Source organism: Oryzias latipes, chromosome 19 (assembly GCF_053564925.1).
Source record: "Oryzias latipes strain Hd-rR chromosome 19, Olatipes_Hd-rR_3.1".
Classification (NCBI taxonomy): Eukaryota; Metazoa; Chordata; class Actinopteri; order Beloniformes; family Adrianichthyidae; genus Oryzias; species Oryzias latipes.
This window is the reverse complement of record NC_136255.1, coordinates 28,880,612-28,907,816: the sequence shown is the minus strand read 5'-3', so window position 1 is coordinate 28,907,816 and position 27,205 is coordinate 28,880,612. Positions and strand designations below refer to the sequence as shown.

General features: G+C 45.1%; 1 protein-coding gene across 16 annotated transcripts in view; it reads right to left on the bottom strand.

Moving 5' to 3' along the window:
* The window catches only part of cacna1g (calcium channel, voltage-dependent, T type, alpha 1G subunit), a 207,199-nt gene that overhangs the window by 18,915 nt on the left and 161,079 nt on the right, over window positions 1-27,205 (bottom strand). For 6 of the 16 annotated variants that reach the window (XM_078938047.1, XM_078938056.1, XM_078938048.1 and 3 more), the window contains 7 exons: window positions 16,862-16,988; window positions 16,102-16,227; window positions 15,936-16,025; window positions 15,486-15,699; window positions 14,265-14,315; window positions 6,140-6,291; window positions 5,476-5,585 (listed from right to left, as the gene is read on the bottom strand). In XM_078938047.1, the coding sequence (XP_078794173.1) occupies window positions 5,476-5,585; window positions 6,140-6,291; window positions 14,265-14,315; window positions 15,486-15,699; window positions 15,936-16,025; window positions 16,102-16,227; window positions 16,862-16,988 (870 nt within the window). The remainder of the gene's footprint in view (window positions 1-5,475; window positions 5,586-6,139; window positions 6,292-14,264; window positions 14,316-15,485; window positions 15,700-15,935; window positions 16,026-16,101; window positions 16,228-16,861; window positions 16,989-27,205) is intronic. The other 10 variants (XM_078938053.1, XM_078938061.1, XM_078938054.1 and 7 more) reach the window with 3 other exon arrangements.

Sequence of the window (27,205 nt, the reverse complement as noted above, 5' to 3'; positions counted from 1 at the left end):
AATCTGCAAAAAGCTGTGGAGGATTAGAATTACCAAACTTCCACAATTACTTTCTTGCAAATAGATTACAATACATCTTAAAATGGTTAAAAAATAATCCAGAAACCAACTCATGGTTAGACTTGGAACAGGCGTTATGTGGAAAGATCAACCTGTCAGATCTTCCATTTATCAGCCAAATAGTTAAAAGACAGGATTGTTTCAAAAGTACTAATATAAATGCCACTTTAACAGCCTGGTGGGAATTTCTCAAAATATCAAAATCATCAATTCAACCGTGCAAAATGACACCCATCTGGAACAACCCAGACATCCTCATAAACAAAAAGATTATCCACTTCCCAGCTTGGCAAGCAGGGGGCATAAAACAACTAGAGCACATAATTATTGATAGAAGATTCATAACTCCCCAGGAACTTCAAGACAAACATGGAATAAATAACTTCTTGGAATATCAGCAACTTAAATCAATCATTACTAAAAAGTTTAAATACAGAGACAACGATTTAAAGCTACCAGATGTAGTTACCACTCTGATCAATTTCACAATGAATAAAACTCTCTCCAAAATATACAAACTTTTATGTAATTTAGATAATAATATTTCACTTCCGACAACAAAATGGGATGCGGATTTGAGCATCAGCACAGATGAAAGCTTTTGGTCAGAACTTTGTCTAAACACCTTTAAACTGACAAAAAGTCCAAATCTGCAGCTAATCCATTTCAAAACTCTTCACAGAATTTACTACACTGGACAGAGGATGTTCAAGATGGGTCTCAGTAACTCAGACATTTGTCAGCACTGTGACAGTAATCTACCCGACAATTACATGCATGCACTGTGGTTCTGCACGCCTGTCCAGGCTCTCTGGCAGCAGGTATGTGCCGATCTATCAGTCTGGCTTAAGGTTTCAATCACAGCTTCACCGTCACTTTGTGTGCTTGGTGACATGAGTGCCATCGATGTAGAAGGAGGATTAGGCTCTATCATTTTCATAACTCTTTGCATTGCTAAAAAAACTATTTTAATAAATTGGAAAAGCAAGAAAAATATAAATATAAGTCAACACAGAAATCTGCTGCTTGATCATATCAGCTTGGAAAAAATGTCAGCCCAAGGTTCAAGTAACTTTGAAAGAATTCAGTCTCTCTGGTCTCCCATGGCTAACTCCGTGATTTAGGGGGTGGGGGGGCCTGGTCGTCGCTGCTCCTTGCCCTTCTGCCGTGGGCTGGGGTGGGGGTCGGGGCCTCCGGTGCCTGGCGGGGGGTGGTGGGGGCTCCGTTGGTCGGGGGATCGGGTTCGGCGCCTGGGTGGGGTGGGCTGGGGCGCTGCGTGGTCCTCTGGGCTTGGGTGTGGGGGTGCGTGGTGGGGGGGTGGGGTGGTGGTCTGGCTTGGCTTGGGGGGGTGGTCCCTTTGCCTGTGCTGGGGGGGGTTGGCGGGGGGCGCTGCTCGGGGGGGGGCCCAGCGGCGCTGGATGGGCTTCCCACCTACACCTGGGGCTGGGATCGGCCCTTCCCTGGCTCTGGGGCGGGACGGGACAACCCTCTTGGGGCCCCCGGTCGCTCTGGGTGTCATCCGCTTTGGCTGCGGGGTCTGGGGGGGGGTGGGGGGGGGTCTTGTCGGCCCTGCCTTGTGGGGGGGGCATTCTGGGGGAGGGGGGGGGCACTATTGGTACGGGGCAGGGCGGGTTGACGGGTCGGGGTCTCCGCTGAGGCCATCGGCGGTTTCCCCAGCCGGTCGGCTGCCTCGGTCCCGTCGAGGCCTGACCAGAGCTCTTCTAGGGCCGGCGTCTTGGGGTGGGGGCCTGGGCTTGCTCCGGGGGGGGGGGGGGGGGCAACGCTTTCTGGCTCCTCTCTCTCTGTGTGGGGGGGGTGGTGCTGGGCCTGGGGTGTCGGCGCCTCCGGGGGTGGGGCCCCTGGGCTGGGTGGGCCTGGCCCCCTTGCTGGGGGGGGGGGGGACAGCTGTTTGACCACCGGGGGACAGTCTACCAGCTGTCCCCAACTTACCCCCTTCCTCATATAACCTCATAATAGGGTGAGGGGGTGGGGGGCTTAGCCTGCGATGAGCCTTGGGGGGGGGGGTTTACTAGGCAGTGGCCCCCCTCCTATGGTTGACGTATGGAGTGGGCCCCCCCTCTTTCGGTTTTATTTGCACCTTAGACATGTAGGGCCCTTGGTAGGGGGGGTGCTTGGACATCACTGCCAGCAAGCAGCGGATGTCCTCCTAGCACCCTACCCGCCAATTTTAACCACACCTTAGACATTTAGGGTCCCTTGGTGGGTGAGGGTGAGTAATCAGGAGATGTCCCCTTAGTGCCCTACCCGCTAATTTCAACTGCACCCCCCTTAGCACACACACCCCTCCCCCCTCAATATATACATCCCAACATAAACACACACACATGCACACACACACCCTCTCAAACACACATACACGCACACACATTTTGCAAGGAAGGTGGGACCTAGGACCATCTGTCCCCTGCCTCTTCCCTGGTGGGGGGTACGGGCCCCTTTGCGACGACGGCCGTGTCCCCGGGGTGCCGGCTTCCTGGGCCCGGCGGTGCTCTCTCCGCGCGGCGGGCTGGGTTCACATTACATCTGAGCCGGGAGTGTTCGTGTCCCTGGGGGGTGGGTTCTGGTCCTTGCTCCTGAGCGCTGGGCCCCGCCAAATTTCCAACTGTGGCCCGAGCCTGGTCGGGCCATATTTACAACACCCCATGTGGGCCCTCTTTTTTTCCCGGGGTTCCCCCCTCTTGGGCGGGGGCGGCGGGCCCCTGCCTCGCTCCTCCCTGGACCAACCGTGGGCCGGGCGGATGGCTGCCTGGAGTGCGGAGCGGGTCTCCCTTGGGGGGTCCTGGCTCGTACCTGGGGTTGGGGCGGGGGGGTGCCCGGAACTCCTGGGTGGTGGTGGGGTGCTCGTCTGGGGCTGTGGGCGTCCTTCTCCGGTGGGGCCCTGCGTTGGGTTCTCCCGGCGCGGCGGGGGGGCTGCTCTCCAGGTTGGGCTGGGGCGGCGCTCTCTCTCCCTCCGTGCCTCCCTGCTCTCTGGCTCTGGGGGCCTTGCGGCGGTCCTGCTGGCCCTGGCCTGGGTGGCGGGCTTGATCGCCCGGGCGGCGGTTGTTCCCTGCCGGTTCCCGTGTGGCGTTGGGGGGATTCCGGCTGCCGCTGCTGCTGCGGTGGGGGTCTTGGGGTGGGGATGGCTGGGCACTCTCCCTCCTTCTTTCCACGTTCCACCATCCATTTTAGAAGAACATAAACACTCACCTGAGCACAGGTGTTAGCTCACCTTTGCACTAACAGTTTGCATGACTGAATGACTGAAATATTTCACACTAGTTTGTTTTAAGGCATAAGTATGCGTGTGAACACTATCTGTTTTGTATACATATCGACAGGTGGACATTTTTTTGCAGCTAGCAGGTGTGTTTATAACATTTGAGTGTGTGTGTGGACAGGCTCCGCCCTTATTGTACTACATTTGAACCTTACCATAATGATTAACAACCAGTAAACTTGTTGCTTTATGCTGCTTCATGGTCTTATCCCCCCTTCCCCTCCTATTATCACCCCCTACCCCCCCCCTCTCTCTATCGTCCCTCTCTCTTCTTCCCCTCTTTCCTTTTCCGTCCGGTCCAACACCAAAGATTTTCAGACATGATTGAAATTAATAAAGTTTGGCCTCAATTACAAAAGAGGTTTATCCAGACATACCTTTGGTTTGTCTGAAGATTAATAACCCCTCTTGTTAAAGTAAAATCTGTCCAACACAAGAGGCCCTCAGCTCTCATCTGTCTGCCCAGCTGTTGGACAGGACAAGTTAGAAAAAAAAAAAAAAAAAATTGGGGAAACTGGAATCTCTCAATCTAATAAGAAATAGATGAATCTGCAGAAAACTGGAAATGGTTTAAAAGTCCACCAGTGGCACAAGAAAGGGACAGGCAAACTCTGCTGTCCAGAGCATGAAACAAAGATATTCAAAGCTGGGAAACAGACGAGGACTAGAAATCACAAACAGGAGACTGGAGGGTCTCTGGCTGCAGACAACTTACTGCTTACCTGTCAGCTCCTCTCAGGTGGAGACGGGAGGCAGGATCACGACAATTTAATGGATACATTTTCGATATATCTGAACCAGATACCCGAGACCCCCAGGCTGCCGTCTTTAGATGTGGAGGAGCAGCAGCTCCACCCCGAGGTCCGTCTGGGTGACTGGAATTTCGGAAGTCCTTGATTTCAGAGGTGTTCACATCCAGATTATTGAGGAGTGTATGGCTTCAGAGTTGTAGTTTAAAACAGGGGTGGGTGGGGGGTAGGAACCAACTCTGTAGGGTACCAATGTTAAAGGTCATTGAAGATGATGTGACATGCTCTTTCTCCTTCAGGCTGTTAATCCTTCTCCCTGAAGGGGTCATCCATATGCAATGCAAAGGAAGTCCTGGATTCTGTTGCTACGTTTGCAAGAGTTTCTTCAGAATGACTGTGTTAAAAGCAGAGCTATTCTGGTGTACGTGTATGCTGCTTCCAGATGAGTGAGGGCTGTGCAGGCCAGGAATGACTGTGTATTTTGTCTATCTGTTTCCCTTGCTCAGCTGCTCTTCTTTAAAACTTTGTTGTTATGTTTCATCCTGTTCATCAACAGCTTATAAATGAATTTAGACTCAGAGATTGGGTAGCAGGCCGGCTGTATTTGATAAAGCAGTCAGTTGGAATGAGGGAATGGTGATTTGTTTTGAAAAAATCTGTGTTAAGGCACAGGAAGGCCCAGAAGATTTCATTAAGTTCAAATATAATTCATTAGAAAAGGTCTTGGTACATTCAAGGAGAAACCCTGACTATTTGTGAGCTAAAATGAATGTTAAAATGACAATCTTGGACATCCTTCAGTTAAAACAACATTCTCTTTTCCAACAATATACAATCTGAATGTTTGGGAATCAAATATGTGAAAAAAGAGGACCATGGTGGTCAGAAAAGAAAAAAAATCGACATGGGAAATTATATTAAAATTAAACATTTTCCACAGTATCTTGGCTGAATTGTATGTGTGCACGAGTGGTGTATGGCGGAGGAATCAAAGCTAATATCAAATGTCTCAACTTCCAAACAGAATATAGTTTATTGTGGTGAAGGTAGCTGGATTCAAACTGTCCATCAAGTACTGCTCCAAAACATGAGGTCTCCACTGTTGTGTCTTTTTATGTATTTTAGTTAATGCAGGTCGAATTGTGTTGGTGCATTAGTCAGTGGTTTTAGGAATCAAGCCAGGATTTCAGAGCTATAAAAACATCTAAGGCAGCTTTTATTGGAGTTTAATGAGAACACAACTTGAATAAAGCTCCTTCCATGCTGCCTCATATTTTCCACATGATTCAGAGGTAAAAGAGAAAACTTGAAGCGGTTTGTCTTAAATGACTAAAACTGTTTTTTCTAGTTTATCATTTTTGTCACTGAGTGCAAAGACCAAAAACTGACTTGTTTTTGAAGAAACGACGAAAGCCAAAGGCCACCAGCTTGAAGACAGTCTCCAGCACAAAAATGAGCGTGAAGATGTAGTTACAGATCTTCAGGGCGTCTTCCAACTCCTGAAAGAAATATTCAGAAAAGTTTGACTAACATGTCAGAGAAACGTTTAGGCTCAGACAGAAACCAGCTCTGCTTGATTTGATTTTCCCACAGAATTTTGCTCCTCAACAGGATTTTACTTCAATTTCATCAAAGGGAAAGACAACTATTCAGAACAATGTTATTGAGAACTAAACTTTACTTTAGTTTGACAATTAAAAAAAAGAATCCCCCATTCACTTTTGATGTTATATCTATAAGGATTCTTTACACCTGAAGTCACATACATCTTAAAACATGTCTACCTTTAGTTTATCTATTACAGTTTGTTCCTGCACTTTCTCAAGTCTATGGAAAAAGTCCTCACTTGACCCACTCAGAGGTCGATCTAGTGCTGAGGTTGGATCTATGTTCTGCTGCATATCCCATACCTGCCCAGAGGTTGCCTGATCTATTGATCTGGCTTTAATTAATATCATTTTAAATCATCAAATTAGCTCTATTTGAAAGAACAACACAGAGAGATACAACCTGAAGGGTTTAATGGGTGCTGTCATATGAAACCTTGTCTCACCTGAGGCTGTTTGTAGTGCTCCATGGACATGGTGATGACATTGAGCCCTATTACGATGGTAATGGCCAGGTCCAGGTAGTGGCTGTTGCACATTTTGTGAATGAGTAGGCGGGTGGGGGAGTAATCAGAGTAGTACGGCTTTCGTTGCGCTTCTGCAAAAATAGGCAGGGAGGTGGTCAAAAAGTGATGTAGTAGGCACACAACAGAGGCAGTGGAGAGCAGACGGACGGTTCCAGGAGCCAATTAATTCTTTAGGAAAAAATTATGTAGTGGGGTAATGTGCTGTAAGTGAGTCACGATGATTTCCTTTCATTGGGATATGAGAGAAAGTTGAGAGACCTGAAGAAGTCAGATAATGGGCTGAGAAAGGAAGACTCCAGCTAAGCATTATTGTGTTCTGCAGCCAAGAACAGATCAGTTTATTTTCCTCTGATCAACAGTTATTTATATTAGTGATCCCCTGAGGGGACTGGGGACTGGCCTGGTCCAGACGAACGAGACCACACACTTATTCTATGAAATCTGATTTCCATTTTCTGTCCTCTTGTGCAAGAAAATCAGTGTCCAACATTTTTCCACGTATTAAAATATTAGCAACACCAGTGCAAGAAAATGAGGTAAAATGTCTCAAATGTTTTTGGGATTCTGTAAAAATTGTTTGCTGTTATGATGTGCACAGATCTAGTGAGATCAAGAGTTACAATTAAAATTGTAACTCAATAAACAGGAGTTTTGAAATCCTGTTGAAAAGAGTCGAATACGACAAATCTGTTCACTTTCACATGCTCATGATTTGAAAACATTCCAAATCAATTCCGATTCAGACTGATGAAGCATGAGTGATGAAAACAGACCAGATGCCAGAGGTCAACTTCTAGACAACACCATCAAGATAAATGACTAATATCTTTAAAATTCTATTTATTTTTGACAGAAGTTTTCTATTGTTATTTTAAAATCATCTTTCTCTTTTGTTCGTGAAAAACAATGATTGAAGTTGATCAAAGGTGGGACTCGCATTATCAATTGTGAAATACAGTAAAAACTAAACAGAAAAGTAGTTTTTCCCCGGAGATTGAGTGGCTTTAAAAGAAACCTTTTTAAAAATAACTGAAACTATGGTTGATTTATAGAAATGGTCAGTTTTATACCAGCCTTACCGCTTAATACCTAAACTTTACAATAGTTGGCATAATTTGTGCATAAAGTAAATCTTTTGCTGACCTATGAACCCATTACTCTTTGGCTCAGTCCCTGAGGTCTTCAAACCGAAATGTATAGCAAATTCCAAAAACCCACTTTAAAACCAGAGGAGACCTCGCCTTCCAAGCTGTACCTCCTCGTCTTTGGAATGACCTCCCTTTATCATTACAACACATCGACTCCGTTGAGTGTTTCAAAAGTCAGATCAAGATGTTTTTGTTTAGAAGAGCTTATAGTTGATCTGCTTTTGTCTATGTGTTTAACCTGGCTTTTATTTTCTTTGTCTACAATATGTGTATGACTGGTTGTAATTTTAGGGTTCTTAGAGTCTTTATAGTGACTCTTTGAATCTTGCGTGTTTAAAAAATAATAGGTATAAATTTGAGCAAATCATACTACATTATAAAAATGTATTTGCTGTTTTGGAGTAATAATTCTCAAGGCTGGCAGGGGTTCACCCTCCACTGAGGCCTTTCAATTTCATTAATCTAAATTTGCTTTTTCATCCATGCTGATCTTTGGCCTGCTGGTTGTTATTGATTTCCATGAAAGTGGATGACGCTCCTCAGTCCAGGCAGCATACACTGATCCGAATTGTTGTTTTATTCTTAGTGATACAACTGTGGAGATGTACGTGCCAGTCAGTGGAAAAACCATTTCTTCCACTGTGCTTTAGCCACAGAAATCAATTTGAAAACACACCCTTCTTTTTTGCAAATCGTTTTTTCATGCATTTTCTGGATTTTCTTCAAATGGTAGTTGTAAAAAATCACATTAAAGCCAAAGTTCAACTTTGTAGATTTTCTCCCTAGAGAGCCCTGGAAATATTATTAGTATTTGAGTAATTATTTAATGTTTCGTTTAGATCTAATTTTATTGAGTTTACTATCTTAATGCTTCAAAACCAGATACTGTGTCTGACATTTCTGTAGATAAGAGCTGATCTAAATTTTCCAACAGATTTGAAAACTGTTGTTTATAGTTATCCCATTGCTTTATTAAAGTTGTTCACCTGTTTATTTTCTTGATAGTTTAGATGGGTAGCTTACTTTTTAAGTAAGTCTTTTTCTAAGTCTTTTTCTTAAATGATGGATGAAGGGGTCGACTGAAGGTATAGCAGAAACATCAATGAGTTTGAATGAATAGAAAACTCATTGTTAATCTGCAGAGGAACAGAAACTACATTAAAAAAACAAATAACAGCTATAGTGAGGACGAAGAATCTGCTTTTAGTCAAGATAAACTGGTATTAAAGAAATTAAAGAGTTCAAGAACTGAAAGAAGAAAGGAATTATTTTGGACGTCTTCTCTTTTCTCTCATGTCCTAATATGAGACCCGAAGCTTCATCTCTGAACACTTTCAGAAAGAAAACCATAATGGTTGTAGCCAACATGTACATTAATATGATTTGATTACAGAGAACAATTGGCAGACCTTAAAGGAACAACATTTTCAGGAGACTTGGACATCAGCATTTGCTGTAATACTGATGGCAATGAAGAGAATTTCTGACAATATTGGTGATCAAAAGTCACCAATATGAAAAGGGCCACAAAATCACTTCTTGTTTAGCTGCATTGAGACAATTAAAAAGGAAATCTTTTTTAGTTACAGTTTAAGTGACAAAACCACTTTTGAAAAACAGCCATTAGCCTTTTCAACAACTTCTCTCTAGTTCAGCTTGATGGGAAAGTGGAGCTTTACAATTGTATCAAAAGCCTGTTTGTTACTCAAATTGAAGTTGGTAAAATAGAAAAACTGAAATAAAATTAAAATAAAAGTTATTCCCAAATCAACCAAATATTTATTGCAACATAGAAAGTGTATTGTAGCTGTTCTGTTTTACTAAATGAGCTCAGGGTTAGGGTTAGCTCTGGACTAGATGCTCCTCCAACTGAAGCTCTGGCTATTTATAAAACATTATTTATGTTGTGATGATGAGTTTTAAAAGGACTTTAAAGCACACACATGCACACACATACATTACACAAGGAAGATGAGACCTCTGATCTTCTGTCCCCTACCCCATCCCTGGCACGGGGAAACAGGCCCTCAGCAACGGTGGCCATTTCCCTTAGGTGCTAGCTTCCTGGGCCCGGTGACCATGAGCCGGGGATCATATCTAAGCCTGGGGGGGTGTTCGAGTCCCTGTGGTGCAGGTTCCTGTTCTGGTCCTTGCCCTTGAGCACTGGGCTTCTCCAATATTGCAATAGAGCCTGGTCGGGCCATTTCTACACCACTCTTTGTGGGTCCCCACTTCTCTTGGGTATCCTGGGTGTGGGTGGGCAGCCCCTGCCTTGCTCTCTCTCCTGGACGTCCCGCAAGCTGCCTGGAGTGTGGGGGGCGGTCTCCCTAGGGGGGCCCTGCCTCGTGCCAGGGGTTGGACTGAGGGATGTTCAGAACTCCTGGGTGGTGGTGGGCTGCTTGTCTGTAGCTGGGGGTGCTCTCCGGGGATGAGGACACTGGGCTCCCGGTCAGTGCTTTTCTTTTGGTTGGCTGGAGCTTGTACTCTCTGTACCTCCTTGCTGTCTAGCATTGGGCACCCCTGTGGCAATCCTGCTGGCCCTGGACTGGGTGGCGGACGTGATTGCTCGGCGGGGGGATTTTCACCATCTGTAATTCCGTGCAGGTGTTGGGGGTGGGGGGGGGGGGGGGGGGTGGGTCATGGCCACCGCTTCGGCAAGGGTTGTGCAGATGTTTTGAGCCAACAGGTATTTTTGCAAAACTTGAGTATGTCTTGACAGACCCCACCCCTTTTGGAGTAACATTTACACCTGACAGCAATATTATAAACTTCCATCAACTTGTTGCTTTAAAAGCAACTATGCTCTGTGGCTCTCAGGTCCTCTGGCAGATCGTTCCATAAACGAGGGCCATAGGGCTGAAAAGATGCCTCTCCGTAAGTTTTGCTTTTTACAGTCGGAATGGTTAGAAGACCAGTGCCACAGGATCTCAGGGTCTGTGAGGGTTCATACTTGACTAAAAGATCTGATAAATAAGAAATTTAAAACTGTTAAAAGTATCTTAAAATCAATCCTGAAGCATATGGGGAGCCAATGTAGGGATTTTAAAATTGGGGCGATATGAGCCCGACTCCTGGTCTTGGTGAGAACTCGTGTATTACAACATTACTGCATTACAACTGGTATTTATGTTGTGTTAACTGTGTGACATGTTCATCAGAATCCCAGACAAAGTCCGAAATGTCTCAGGATGTTATGACGGCATTTGGAAAACACAAATTATATTTAAAAAAAAAAGTTTTTTCTTAATGTCAAACGCTAGAGAATTCTAAAGGTTACACATGTTACTGAAAACATGTCCATGAATTTGTATGAAAAATCTAGCATAAAATCAAAGCAGTTTCCTCAAACCACTTCTAACTTGTTTTATTTCCATACATGTAGGACAGCTTAGTTACTATATCAAGTTACATTTTCAGTTTCCTAACAAATAAGCTACATGGTAAATGACGTATACTTTTATAGTGCTCTTCTACCTTTCTCAAAGGCCCAAAGCGCTTTACAGTCACAGTCCCATTCACACATTCATACATTGATGGTGGCTCTGCTGCCGAACACTGGCACCAACATTCCACCAAAGGCAAGGTGGGGTTCAGTGACTTGCCCAAGGACACTTTGACACATGAGCGGGCAAGGCGGGAATCAAACCTGACCTCTGCAAATCATAAAATGCCTAGAGAGACCTTTGCTCAAGCAGAGTCTAATGAGCTTCCACGCTTTTTAAACAAAATAACTGAGTTGAATAAAAATGATCATTTTGTACAAAGATAGATCTCTTCAGGGAATTTGGCAAGTCTTTTAAGAACTAAATATTTTTACTGATGTTGGTCCAAAGGTCTGCCATTCAAGAACTAAACACAAAAAACATGTTTTTTTCCAAAAGCAACTCCAACATAAACCCCCCTTTCCACCAGGTAACCACAGAGCCACCTACAGAGGATAGCATTCCATTTGACCTTGGAATTGTTTCTTGACATTTACATTTTTATGTGTTCCTTTTTGGGACATACAGACATAATAAGGTTTCTGAGTTAATGAGTTACCACCACATCAAAACACAATGGAAAAAGGTGAGGGTTAAAGCAAGTTGTTTTGAACTGGTTTCAACCAAACAGATATTAGTGACTTTCTGAGGATTTCTGATGTCAACTGTCAAGTGGGAAGGATGTTGTTGATTATTTTAGTGTAAAAAAGGCCAGAGAGCAATCAATCTGCTGTTTCAAATCCCAACACCTCTAAAGGCCTCTTTAGGGGTGATAGTCTGGATCATGTATTTATGGTTTACTAGGGTTCAGATGAGGCAAATGGAAGACATGTGACTATGGGAAATAGACAAAGTGTTCATGAAAGAAGGGCATGGCACACAAAAGCAGCAAATAAAATTTTCAAACCCATTGATCTAGATCATTAGAAGGCAATGAGTGGGCGGAAGGCAATGAGCTACTGCTTTTATGCTGCTGTCCTTTAAGGTTAATGGCTTCACAGTAAGTATTACACAAAGTGTCTGAGAGGTAAAATGTGGTGACCTTTTTTATAAGAAACGGGGGCAGATTGGTTTTTCAGCAAACACAGTGTAAAACACAAACAGGAAAGTTTAACTTGACTATGGCTCCCTGAAAGTTCCACTGGTTCAGAAAAGCCAACAACAGACACTAGTAAAAAGAAATAAAGAAAAAAAACAACAGCTTTTAGAATGACATGACCACAACCACATTATTAAACAAACACACACCATGCTGCTTCACATAAGGCAGATTGACATCTTTCTGAGTCATACTTGAGCGGAATAGTCTAACTGAAATGAGTGAAGGCAGATGATTGCACAGCGTGAGTGAAGAGAAGAGTGACAGGTATAATATTGAAAAACCTGTGAGAAACTTTTTAAAACCATCAAAACAATAATTCTATATTTCTACCATCATCTGAATCCAAGTCTCAGATTTCTTTCTGATAGATTTTTCACAAAAAAGATGCAAAGATTTAAATTAGTTTGCTCCTGTTGGATGAAACACACTTAAAACTTCAACAACCAAGCTAACGTTAGCCACCACGAAGAGCATGAGGAGAACCATGGGAGTCATGGCAAAGTGGATGTGATGCCCAAAATCTGCTTTGTTGTTCGAAATTATCAAGTTTGCCAATTTTAAAAGCTGAATGTCACCAACTCTGTGGATCCTTGGGGAAGACCCTTCAGGCGACTGTCTACTTCATAACTCATATGAAACATGTCATGCCGGCTAAGTCATCGCTCAGCCAATAGAGGTCTGCTTTGTTGTTCGAAATTATCAAAATGCACTAGATATGAGAAAAGGCTCTGTTGGAATGCTACTACTGGAGTAAACACCTTCAGAAGTTAAATGCAGAAGATGTGTAGTGAATGGATGATTCAAAACCCACAATCAAGAGTAACTGCCAAGAAACTAGTAGCTCAATGTTTTGATTGAATTGAGATTGAAGAGGTCCAACACAATTGCAACACCACAGGAGAGCCAGAAGACCAGCTCAGAAAGGAGGCTGTAAACTCTTAAACAGAAATTGGGAACACAGCCCCAGTAACTACCATTATACCTCTGAGAAGCCAGCTGAATGGACAGAACAAGACCCAGGAAATAAATAGTTATACACTGCCAGTTATCAGATACCCTGCAGGAATAATAAGATGGCCAAGGGAAGAGATACAAACCACGGATGTTAAAACACAAAAGCTCCCCACCATGCATGGAGGGTTCCATCCAAAATCCAGCACCCTGAGAGTGTATGCTAGCCGCAAGGAAGGAGGCCGAGGACTAGTGAGCGAAGTAGCCACTATCCAGGATGAAAGATCCAAGATGCATGAATACATCAAGCTCGAGGCCCCAACTCATGGGCAATGGAGAGCAGAAGATGCCATGCTGGAGGACAAATCCTCATAGGAGGACAAGCCTCTTCATTGGGTATAAAAATGGACCATAATTGAAGTGGCTGATATCGACAAGACCGACCAATAGCTAAAAAGGGCGGACTAACAGGATATCAACCTGGCAGTACAGAAGCAGATCCTGAGCAAAAGGGCTCAAATCCACCACACCAGACAAGACCCAAGGTGTATTCAAGGGTCTAAAAACTAATGCTAATAGAATTATTTGAGATATTTTCTCATTGACCACAATCCAGTCAGAGTTGCCAGGGAAGAACTGGAGAAAGCTTGGAAGGTGAAGGTAACGGTGCCTTTGGTAATCAAAGCACTTGGGGTGGAAACCCCTAAACTGGAGGAGTGACTCAGCAGATCCCTGGAAAGACCTCAGACACCTTTGTCATAATTAAGACCAACTAAATGATGACTACTAAACATAGATCATCTCTTCAATTTGTTTCTTAAACCTCAACCTCTTGATTACTCTTGATTTTTTTAATGCAAACTCAATTTTTGTAGAACATCTAGTTCTGGACAATTATGGTTTGTGTCGTCAGATATTGTTCATTTGTCAAACAAACAGAATTTCGCTATCTGCATGGACCTGTTTACTAGACTTTGTTTTGTGAAACAGCTCTGACATTGTTCTGACATGATACAACTGAAAGCTAAACTGTCACACAAAAGCCATTTTTTTTCCTTAGCTCAAGAATGTGGACTAGGGTATAGTAAATATATCAAACTAACTCAGGTGTGGGGTGCAGTGCTGTGGACAGTGGATGAATCACAGACGGTATAGAGTAGCTGTGAAGGACAAAGCCACGACAGAAAAAACACAGTGTGTCCAGCGGACTTGAAGGTTAATGGTAGAGAGGCAGGGGAGCGAGGGCGCAAGATGGTCCCTACCTCCCATGATCACTGAAAGCAGGACCAGAGTCACCATGTGGGTGCTCAGTGGCAGTGGTGGGGTTAAAAGTGCTACAGAACATGCTGGAAACTCTGTACCTTTTAGGGTGCCGTCAGAGAGGGCCCAACTCCCCTCTGGAACCATTAAATCTAGAGGAACAACACTGTATTAGTCAGAAACAGAAGAAAGCAGGGAGGAAGGATGGCTGAGAGCTTTTAAGATTGTTTTTTGAGAAAGAAAGCAGGAAAGAGGGATGGAGTAAGGCCAGAAGGTAGCACTTTGTGTTCCTATGTTTGTCTTTCCAGTAAATCTGAGTCCAGTCCTTTTTGATAGAAAACTGGAATACCATTACAGACACCTAACAGACTGAATTCTGGTAACAGGATAACCCAATATTTTCAAGTTGGGGGATTTAACTAGTAAAAAAAAAAAGCAAACAAGATGATGAGAGTAAAAAAGAGAATAGATATTCAAGTACGAGAGCACTTTCTTTTTTATTTAATGGACATAGTAGACTTGTCTTGTAAATGAAAAACAGTTATCATCTGTATTTCTCAAGATGGATTTAGAAATATACTAGAATCCTTAGAAGTAAAATAAAAAACGATCTCCATCAAACAGAAGGAAATGTCATCCACTGCTCCTTATAAAAAAAACCTCACCAAATTCCAAAGGCAGCTAGCTTATGCTAGCACCGATGTTTGGGGCTGAGGAGGCAGTGGAGAATCAAAAAGCAAAGCAGGCAGTTTGTCACCAGCTACAGCCATGGGGGGAGGGGGGTGAAGATCCTTTTTCAAGGCTTTAGGGTTTGTCCTGATTTTGGTCTATCCCTTCCTCCGAGGCTGCACTAAATCACATGCAGAAGAGAGGGGGAGGGAGGGGGGTCAGATATATTCACTAACAACCCCCCTGCCCCTTCCCTCTAGCCTAATGGTTCCACTACCATGCAAACCCTATATATCAGCAGCCACCCGGCATGCTCCCAGGGCCGTTCCAAGCAAGCGTCTATGGTAGAACAGGCAAAGGAAGTGCTTCTGCTGGTAAGTAACTGCCCTGACTCAACCAAGGGGGGCTCCTCTTCAGAATAGCCTCTCAGTCAGTGTCAGTCAGAGCAAGTGACTACCAGACCACATGGTTTCCCTTTGAGTCTATGAGTAAAAGGTAGGGAAGGGGGGTCTACCACAGAGGACCAATATCAGCTGCTTCCATATCACTAAATGTGCTCTTACAGATTTTGCCAAACCAAATGATGCAAAGGGAAAAGAAAAGCTCAAGCTTAAATCAAGCAGGACTCAGAAAGATGTGGAAAGACTACCGACCAGCCAGCTCCTTCTCCTTACTCCGTCTCTTTTTCTCAATGTTCTTTTTTCTTTTTTCCTCCTTGCGCTTAGCTTCTTCAGCCTCCTGGTGGCGCCGGCACTTGTGGAAGTTCTCCACCACCACGCCCACGAACATGTTGAGCACGAAGAAGGCGACAATCAGTAGGAAGGAGATGAAGTAAAGCAACATCCATGGGTTGTAGTTCATTATGGGCTTAAAAACAACAAGGAGAAACAGGAATTATTTCTTGGTTCTTGTTGGATTCCCACTCTCAGTTCCAGAGCTGCTGGTTTAACTAACCACTATAAAATGGTAACAGAGCCAAAAATAAACCTGTCATTACTGTTTTTATAGACTAACAAGAATCTGAAAGTTGTGTATGTGGGAGGGGTGACAGGAGATTTAAGAAGCTTTTAGAATATAATGTGTTTAGAGTTTTAGATAATTACTTGTTGGTCAACTCCAACAGCATCAAGTCCATTATACATAATGTCCACCCAACCATCTTTAGATGCCAGGACAAAGAGGGACATTAAAGCCTGGAAAAGAAAAGATAGTCAATACATCATGTCTCCCTCAATCTCTCCAAAGCCACAGGCATGTTTCAACTCCTACCTGGCCCAGATTGTCAAAGTTGTATTTGTGTCGGACCCATGTGTTGTTAGATTGCAAACATTCTGATTTATTGGTGACATTCCTTACATCCTTGCCTTCGCAAACAAAGAACTTTCCCTTGAAAAGCTGAGGGTAAAAGACAAAAGCATGTTTCCAAAAAAAAGTAAAAGCACAATGATAGAGATATTTGGTTTGAAAACTCAAAGAAAATAAATAGGAATTAATAGATGTCATAAAAAAGAATGGCAAACTAAGAGGAACCACATGTGAGTTATACTGACAGAGGAAGGGTAAATATAGTATATGGTGTTAGTGTTTGTTGAAGTCAAAACTATAGGGACTGCTCACAACTAACTGGATGGTTCACATTGAGCATCAAAGGTTGAGCAACTTTTGCCAAACACATTTCATGGTAAGATTACTCTGTTACAGCCAAATTAAAATAGATTTAATTTAAGAATATTTACAAATTCATTTAAAGAGAGAATTAACTGACTTTGTAATAAGGATGTACATTTAATGGGAGTGCTGCATGATGTTGCTCGACATTTCTCACTTTCTCTATCACAGAACAATAATACTTACTCCTTTGGTTAGTATGTGCACTATGTGCATATGCAGACATGTATATATTAGCATGTGATAAAGAAATGTATATACCATTGAAACTTTTAAAGACTATTTCTGCTTATAGGTTCAGAACTGAGTGACTAGCATGGAATTTTTCAATCTAAGGTGGATCTTCCTCTGCTTTTCTTACCTGTACTCCCAGAATGCCAAAGATTATGAAGAAGGCACAGCAAATCACCACAATGTTGCCAATGGGCTTCAGCGAGGACATCAAGGTCTCCACCACCAGCTTGAGCCCTGGTGCTCTGCTAATCACACTGGAATAAAACATAAATAAAATACATTTTCTATGTTTGAAATGATGCCTTCTTCTAATTTTTGTTTTCTCTCTCTTAACCCTTGGCTTTAGGAAAACAAACTGAAGCAAGTGCACCGATACTCTGATTGGAGATGTAATTAGTAGTGTAACAGTCCCAAACATTTATGTGTTTACTCTGTTGTTCTAAATTATATTTTAATTTCCGCCATCTTGTGGTGAGAGCATGTGGAACAAAGTTCAATTAAAGTTCCACACGGACCCATTTAACTACGCACACAGCTATCAGCGCATTGCTGCAGCGACGTGAAGATCTCCGGTAAGATCGGTAGCACTGTGGTTCTGCACTCCTGTCCAGGCTCTCTGGCAGCAGGTATGTGCCGATTTATCAGTCTGGCTTAAGGTTTCAATCACAGCTTCACCGTCACTTTGTGTGCTTGGTGACATGAGTGCCATCGATATAAAAGAAGGATTAGCATCTATCATTTTCATAACTCTTTGTATTGCCAAAAAAACAATTTTAATAAATTGGAAAAACAAGAAAAATATAAACATAAGTCAACACAGAAATCTGCTGTTTGATCATATCAGCTTGGAAAAAATGTCAGCCCAAAGCTCAAGTAACTTTGAAAGAATTCAGTCTCTCTGGTCTCCTGTGGTTGACTCCATGACTTGGGGGGGGGGGGGGGGGGGGGGGGCTTGGTCGTCGCTGCTCCTTGCCCTTCTGCCGTGGTTTGGGGTGGGGGTCGGGGCCTCTGGTGCCTGGCGGGGGCGGTGGGGGCTCCGTTGGTCGGGGGGTCGGGTCCGGTGCCTGGCAGGGGCGGGCTGGGGCGCTGCGTGGTCCTCTGGGCTTGGGTGTGCGTGGTGGGGGGGTGGGGTGGTGGTCTGGCTTGGCTTGGGGGGGTGGTCCCTTTGCCTGTGCTGGGGGGAGTTGGCGGGGGGCCCTGCTCAGGGGGGGGGCCTGCTCGGGGGGGGGGGCCCAGCGGCGCTGGATGGGCTGCCCATCTGCACCTGGGGCTGGGATCGGCCCTTACCTGGCTCTGGGACGGGACGGGACAACCCTCTCGGGGCCCCCGGTCGCTCTGGGTGTCATCCGCTTCGGCTGCGGGGTCTGGGGTGGGGTGGGGTGGGGTGGGGTGGGGGGCTTGTCGGCCCTGTCCTGTGGGGGGGCGTTCTGGGGGGGAGGGGGGCCCATTATTGTTACGGGTCGGGGGGGCTAACAGGTCGGGGTCTCCGCTGAGGCAATCGGTGGTTGCCTCGGCCGGTTGGCCTCCTCGGTCCCGTCAAGGGCCGGCGTCTGGGAGTGGGGGCCTGGGCTTGCTCCGGGGGGGGCGACGCTTTCTGGCTCCTCTCTCTCTGTGAGGGGCGGGTCGTGCCGGGCCAGGGGTGTCGGCGCCTCCGGGGGTGGGGCCCCTGGGCTGGGTGGCCCTGGCCCCTTTGCTGGGGGGGGGCCGGGGGACAGCTGTTTGACCACCGGGGGACAGTCTACCAGCTGTCCCCAACTTACCCCCTTCCTCATATAACCTCATATTAGGGTGAGGGGGTGGGGGGTCTAGCCTGCGATGCGCCTTGGGGGGGGGGGGGGGGGGGCTACTTGGCAGTGGCCCCCCTCTTATGGTTGCCGTATGGAGTGGGCCCCCCCTCTTTCGGTTTTATTTGCACCTTAGACATGTAGGGTCCTTGGTAGGGGGGGTGCTTGGACATCACTGCAAGCAAGCAGCAGATGTCCTCCTGGCACCCTACCCGCCAATTTTAACCGCACCTTAGACATTTAGGGCCCCTTGGTGGGGAGGGTGAGGGTACATCACTGTGAGTAATCAGGAGATGTCCCCTTAGTGCCCTACTCGCCAATTTTAACTGCACCCCCCTTAGTACACACACCCCTCCCCCTTCAATATATACATTCCAACATAAACACACACACATGCACACACACACCCTCTCAAACACACATACACGCACACACATTTTGCAAGGAAGGTGGGACCTGGGTCCATCTGTCCCCTACCCCTTCCCTGGTGGGGGGTGCGGGCCCCTTGGCGACGGCGGCCGTGTCCCCTGGGTGCCGGTCCCTGGGCCCGGCGGTGCTCTCTCCGCACGGTGGGGGGGTTCATATTACACCTGAGCCGGGGGTGTTCGTGTCCCTGGGGGGTGGGTCCTGGTCCTTGCCCCTGAGCGCTGGGCCCCGCCAAACTTCCAACAGTGGCCGAGCCTGGTCGGGCCATATTTATAACACCCCTTGTGGGCCACCCTTTTTTCCCCGGGGTTCCCCCGTCCTGGGCGGGGGCGGCGGGCCCCTGCCTTGCTCCTCCCTGGACCAACCGTGGGCCGGGTGGGTGGCTGCCTGGAGTGCGGAGAGGGTCTCCCTTCGGGGGTCCTGGCTCGTACCTGGGGTTGGGGCGGGGGGATGCCCGGAACTCCTGGGTGGTGGTGGGGTGCTCGTCTGGGGCTGTGGGCGTCCTTCTCCGGTGGGGCCCTGCGTTGGGCTCTTCCGGCGTGGCGGGGGGGCTGCTTTCCTTGCTGGGCTGGGGCGGCACTCTCTTTCCCTCCCTGCTCTCTGGCTCTGTGGGCCTCGCGGCGGTCCTGCTGGCCCTGGCCTGGGTGGCGGTCTTGGTCGCCCGGGGGGCGGTTGTTCCCTGCCTGTTCCCGTGTGGCGTTGGGGGAATTCCGGCTGCCGCTGCTGCTGCGGTGGGGGTCTGGGTGTGGGGGTGGCTGGGCGCTCCTCCTCCTTCTTTTCACATTCCACCATCCATTTTAGAAGAACATAAACACTCACCTGAACACAGGTGTTAGCTCACCTTTGCACTTATAGTTTGCATGATTGAGTGAATGAAAGATTTCACACAAGTTGGTTTAAAGGCATAGGTATGCGTGTGAACACCATCTGTGTTGTGTACATGTTGACATGTGAACATTTTTTGCAGCTAGTAGGTGTGTTGATAACATTTGAGTGTGTGCAAACAGGCCCCGCCCTTTTTGTACTAAAATATGTCCAACACAAGAGGCCCTCAGCTCTCATCTGCCTGCCCAGCTGTTGGACAGGACAAGTAAAAAAAAAAAAAAAGATCGGTAGAAATCACATCGATGTATAACAGAATTATCAATGTAATAATTTGTTTATTGTGTTTATTTAGAAAGTTAAAGGAAAGCTGAAGCCAAATGAGCAATTAGCCATTCGTGGATGTCAGCGCACGAGGTTTGCGTGCTTTTATTTGTATAATTTAAGATTCATATTTTGTAAGCTGTAGAATTGTTTTTGATGCATATTTGTGTTTTTATTTTGCTGCCAGTTCTCACGGGTTGTGAAGACCAATAAACCCTGTTTTAAACACCTCGTGCTCATGCTAATTCCTCGAGGGTGCTACAAGTAGGGACGTATTATTAATCGATTCATTGATTTCTATTCCTAGGATCAAACAAGATTGATTTGTCTGAGGCATTAAAAAACGTTTCAAAGTGAGATTTATCAATAATGGATATTGGAAAATGCCATTTGTATTGAGGGACGGTAGGTTTATTTTACTAAGGTAGTGTTGGGTGGATTGATCCGAGTATTGATGTTTGTGTATGTTTGTGATGCTGTTTTTTTTTCTTACATTGTAATAACTTTTTTTTAAAATATGCACTAGTTAGTGTTTCTTTATTATTATTGTAGTACGGTATTCCATCCATATTTAAAGGGGTTAGGGACCAGAGAGCGACCAGAGCGAATACACGTATATGGAGAACCAACCCCAACCCCCGCGGCCAAAGAATGTCCTTCACCAATCTTTACTAATAAATTTTTTTTTAAAGAACGTTGGAATATTGCTCAACATAAAAAAAAAATTTCAGAACAATAGACTGTACTGTAGCATACTTTATAACCCTAACCCACATTAGTAGCGTCTATCTATGCCTTATAACCAGAATCCTTGCTTCTTCCTTCATCGGTTAAGTGCCAGAAGAGACTGGTTTCATCCATCATTCAATAATCTGGATGATAATTTTTCTCCGTGATTATCTTCTTTAACGTATAATGAAATTTTCCGGCCTCTTCTGAGTCCGCTGATGCCATTTCTCCATGCAGGGTCACAAACTTTGGTTGCGAGCGATTCAGGAACCGGTAGAAATAGCTGTGAAAAATTCTTTAGCAGCCTGTAGAACACGCAAACAGTAGAACACGCAAACACACGTCGACCACACACACACGTTGATAAACTGCAAAAACCTCACATAGGCTCACACAGGACGCACGCAACATGCAACACTGTCTGCACCGCCCGGAGCGGCAGCCTGTCACAGCAGCTCCCTCTCTGTCGTGTTTTTTTCGTGTGTTTTTTTGGATCATTCTTACTACTATTATTCTTACTACTTTTTGCTTCTACTTTTGTACATATATACTTCTTCCTTTTCTCTACGTCAGTAAAAGTACACAACCATGGATGTGCAATTTGCAAAACTAGTTTTTTGGCTCTTTTTTCTCGCTGGACTGTTTCTATTGACATCGGGGGACCCCGACAGCCGCGGCTCCATTGTTTACACACGTAAACAGCTGCTCGCGTACCACAACAGCGGGCTGCACTTCGTGGACAGACCAGACATCCCCGCCAAGATCAGGAGAAAAAGAAGAAGAGGATGCAAAGCAGGAGTTAGGCGCCGAGAGAGGAGAAGTCGGTATAAACCATGCCTGCCGACTGTTGTTATGGGCAACGTGAGATCTCTCACTAACAAGCTGGAGGAGCTAACGGCGCTAACTCGAATACACAGAGAGTATCGGGAGAGCAGCATCTTGTGCTTCACAGAGACTTGGCTGAATGATCTTTCCTCTGACGAACATGTTTCCCTGAACGGATTTCACCTCGTGAGAGCGGATCAGACAGCTAGAGAGAGCGGCAAGAGGAAAGGAGGTGGGTTAGCGATGTTTGTGAAGGACAAATGGTGCAACCCGAGACACATCTGTGTCAAAGAGAGACTCTGTACGTGGGATATTGAGCTGCTGGCTGTCGGACTTCGGCCATCTTACCTGCAGCGCGAGTTCTCGCATGTTATCGCGATAACTGCGTATATCCCACCATCTGCTAACGCAGAGGTGGCCTGTGAGCTTCTTCACACTGTGGTGTCTCAGCTGCAGACAGCACACCCCCACTCTTTTTTTCTTATATCCGGAGACTTTAATCATGCTTCACTTTCCTCCAGACTCCCAAACTTCACCCAGTATGTTACGTGCAACACCAGAAATAACAAGACACTGGACCTACTGTGTGCAAATGTAAAGGATGCCTACAGCTGTTCCCCCCTCCCCCCACTAGGTTGCTCAGATCACAACCTGGTTCACATCTTGCCTATCTATAAACCTGTGGTGAAACAACAACCTCCAACTACAAGATCTGTGAGAAGGTGGACAGAAAAGGCCAGTGAGGAGCTGAGGGTCTGGTTTGAGACCACAGACTGGGAGGTGCTGTGTGGATCGCATGAGGACATCGACAGTCAGACACACTGCATTACAGACTACATAAACTTCTGTGTGGAGAACGCTGTGCCCACCAGGACGGTGCTGTGCTTCCCGAACAACAAACCATGGGTGATCCCTGAGCTGAAAACCCTGTTAAACCAAAAAAAGAGGGCTTTTAGGTCAGGAGACAAAGAAGAACTGAGGAGGGTGCAGAAGGAACTTAAAGTGAAGATTAAGGAAGGCAAGGAGAATTACAGAGGAAATGTGGAGAATCAACTACAACAAAAGAATGTGAAAGAGGTCTGGAGAGGCCTGAAAACCATCTCTGGACTCAATAAAGACAATAGGTGCAATCAGGGTGATCAAGAAAGGGCTAACGAGCTCAATTCATTTTTTAATAGATTTGATCGAGGGCCCAGTCCCCCCACAACTACCCAGCCATCATCGGACCATTCGATATCCTCAATATGCTGGTCACAGCTGCCACCCCCCACCTACCTATCAACGTCTGTGCCACCAAACATCCCCAGGACAACATTAACACCCCCCCCAACCCCCTCTACAATCCCTTATCTCGCATTGCATAACTGCCAGCACCCAAAACCCCCCACCCAGCCTCAACATAACAAAGGAGTAGGTGAGAAAAGAGCTTCAGAGGATCAAGACCAGAAAAGCCACAGGCCCAAATGGCATCTGCTCCAGACTGCTCAGGGACTGCGCTGACCAACTCTGCCTGGTTGTAGCATACATGTTCAACCTGAGCCTCGACATGAGGAGGGTCCCTGTGCTGTGGAAAACCTCCTGCGTGGTCCCAGTACCAAAGACCGCACAGGCAAGGGAGCCCAACAACTACAGACCTGTGGCTTTAACGTCTCACCTAATGAAGACCCTAGAGAGACTGATCCTGAATCACCTCCAGCTCCTAGTGAGCCCAGTGCTTGACCCCCTGCAGTTTGCATATCAACCTGGCATTGGAGCGGATGACGCTGTCATGTACTTAATGCACAGAACTCTGCTACACCTTGAGGAACCTAGAAGTACTGTCAGAATCATGTTCTTCGACTTCTCCAGCGCCTTCAATACCATTCAACCGTCACTGCTCAGGGGAAAGCTGGAAGGTGCTGGGGTTGACAACCAGCTGACCTCCTGGATTGTTGACTACCTCACCAACAGACCACAGTACGTGAGGCTCCAGGACTGCGTGTCTGCCCAGGTGGTCTGCAGCACGGGGGCTCCACAAGGGACCGTGCTCTCTCCTTTTCTTTTCACACTCTACACATCTGACTTCCACCATGACTCAAACAGCTGCCATATCCATAAGTTCTCCGATGACACAGCCATCGTTGGACGCGTGTCAGAGGGAAACGATCTGGAATACAAGAAGGTGATCAAGGACTTTGTGGACTGGTGTGAACTCAATCACCTTCACATCAATGCCACCAAAACGAAAGAGATGGTGGTCGACTTCCGGAAAAAGGCTTCTCAGTCTCCCCCTATGGTCATTAAGGGACTGGACATGGAGAGGGTGGATGTGTACAAGTATCTGGGCGTTCACATCAACAATAAACTGGACTGGTCAGACAACACAAAGGATCTGCACAAGAAGGTTCAGAGTCGCATCCGACTCCTGAGGAGACTGAGGTCCTTTGGTGTGTGCAGGCCACTACTCAGGACCTTCTATGAGACTGTCGTTGCATCAGCAACTTTCTATGCTGTGGTCTGCTGGTGTGGAGGAATCAATGAAAGGGACAAAAAGAAGCTGGACAAGCTGGTAAAGAGAGCTAGCTCTGTCCTGGGCTGTCCCCTGGACTCAGTGGACTCTGTAGGTGAGAGGAGGATGCTGACCAAGCTGTCCAGCATCCGGAACAACCCCTCCCACACCCTGTATGCGACGGTGAGGACTATGAGCAGCTCATTCAGCCAGAAACTGCTACACCCCCAGTGCAAAAAAGAGCGTTACCGGAGGTCCTTCATCCCAACAGCAGTCAGACTATACAATAACATGGTCTAGGACTGATGAAAACCGCTGCTGCTATTTATTGCCTTATTTAATCTGTTATTTATGACCTGTACTTTTACTTCCACCTTGTATTATTTTTATTCTAACCCCTTGCTACTTTGTTTTTCGTACTTTTCCAACTGCTATTTTGTTTTCTTGCTTTTGGCTGCTGTGACAACCCAATTTCCCCCCGGGAATCAATAAAGTCCTATCTTATCTTATCTTATCTTATCTCACAGCCAGGAAACATTCAGTCAGAACGCACAGCGCTTCTCGGTGCAGCAGGCACGCCCAGAGGGCACGTGCGCATGGACTGGCACCCACATTATTTAGCCTTACACTCTCACAATTAGAGTAGTTATGAACAGTCTTAACATTGTTAGCTGGAATGTGCGTGGACTTGGCTGTGGGCCAAAGAGAATGAAAGTGTTAACCCACCTGAATGATCTTAAAGCAGATAAAGCTCTGCTGCAGGAGACCCACTTATGTAAACCAGCTGATCATCCCCTGTGCTGCTCACAATTAATCACATTAATATATTCTGCTAGTTGTCTATGAAGACTCTCATTCATCCAGGTTGGTTCCATTGTAGTAGGTTTAGGGGATGTCATCTGGAGTTGTTTTTTCTTTTTTAAAGTTAGAAGACGTTTCGCCTCTTATCCTATTTATAACTAGTTACAACGAAGCTAGTTACAACTCCAAACAAAGACAGTTGCTGTGATTAATAAAAATGTTAAATTTAATCATACAGTTACTGACCCAGAAAGCAGATTTGTAATTATTAATATACACATTCAGAATAAGGAATTTTGCATAGCCAGTGTCTATGGCCCGAATGTTGACGACTCTTCCTTCTTTCACAGATTCTTCACCTCACTCTCGGTTCACTCTGACTCCACAATCATTACAGGAGGAGATGTTAATCTGATTCTGGACCCTGAACTTGACAGACTCAGCACAGCAGCAAACCAGCGCACATGGCGGTCTGCAAGTATTCTAAAGCAGTACATGAATGATTTGGGTCTCTGCGACGCTTGGCGCTCATGTCACCCAAGCACTAAGGGGTTCACCTTTTTTTCTCCAGTTCATCATTCACATTCTCGTTTAGACTATTTATTAATCAGTAAATCTCTTTTAAAAGAAATTAAAAGTTCCAGCATTCATCCAATTACTATCAGTGACCATGCACCAGTTTCCGTTAATAATTCGGAGGGAATATCCTCATCCACAGGCACAACCTGAAGGTTTAATACATCTCTGTTAAAAGACCAGGAATTTATTGAATTCTTTAAAAAAGAGTGGGCAACCTTCTTAGAATTCAACAATACTCCAGACATCTCACCATTTCTTCTTTGGGAAATAGCAAAAGCAGTCATGAAAGGGAAAATCATCTCTTATTCAACTCATAAATAACGCAAAGATAAAGCAGATTTATTAGAACTAGAAAATAAAATCAGAACCCTGGAGACTGCTTCTGCGGCTTCTGCACAGGAACACATTCTGGGAGATCTAAAAAAAAATTATAGCTTCAGTTAAATGACATCATCAATAAACAAACACAATCCCGAAGGCTACGACTTGAAAGATTTGAAAAAGAAAACTCAAACAAATCTGCCAAATTTCTAGCTAATCAGCTTAAAATTAATTTTAAAAAATCAACAATCACTTCTATTATGGACCAAACAGGAAATGTCACTCACGACCCGGTCAAAATTAATAACGGATTTGAAAACTTTTATAAAAACTTGTACACATCACAGATCAATCTGTCAGAGCGAAGTATTGACTCATTTCTTAATAATGTAAACCTACCCAGGTTAAATGAATATCAAGTTACAAACCTAGTCTCTCCGCTCTCGTTGTTTGAACTTCATGAAGGTGTGTTACTTATGCCTAATGGTAAAGCACCAGGGCCTGACGGCTTTCCTGCTCAGTTTTATAAAGAATTTTGGGAACAGCTGGCACCAACGTTTTATAAAATGGTCATATTTATCAATGAGAGACAATCAATGCCACCTAACATGAACTCAGCCAACATAATCCTTCTTCTAAAACCAGACAAAGACCCCACTAGTCCTTCAAATTATCGTCCCATTTCTTTAATCAATGGAGATGTTAAAATTATTTGCAAAGTACTAGCACAGAGAATAGTAGAAAAATCACTCCTCATATAATTCACCATGATCAAACAGGTTTCATCAAAGGCAGACACTCTGATGACAATGTCCACAGACTCGATAACATAATAGACTTTGCCACCATTAAAGACCAGGAAATGACCATTGGATGCTGAAAAAGCCTTTGACAGAGTAAATTAGACGTTTCTCATCGCTGCCTTCCATAAGTTTGGGTTTGGAGAATCATTCGTCAGTTAGATTAAAATATTATATCACAGCCCCAATGCATCAGTCAGAACTAATAAAAAGACTTCCAATAGGTTTTTTCTTGGAAGAGGAACTAGACAGGGTTGCCCACTCTCTCCTTCTCTTTTTGCTATATGTATTGAGCCTCTAGCTGCACTAATAAGAGCATGAGAGCATTAAAGGAATTAAAACCAAACACAGCCATCATAAAATTAGTCTCTATGCAGATGACATATTACTGTTTTTAAATAATTCACTCTCTGTAAATGTAACAGCAACAATTATTAACGAATTCTCCTCCATATCAGACTACTCAATTAATTGGAATAAATCTGTTTTATTACCACTCAACAGTAATGCGGAGCAAAGATTATCAATACCAGTCAAATCAGCCAAAATTAAAAATCTAGGAATTTATTTTT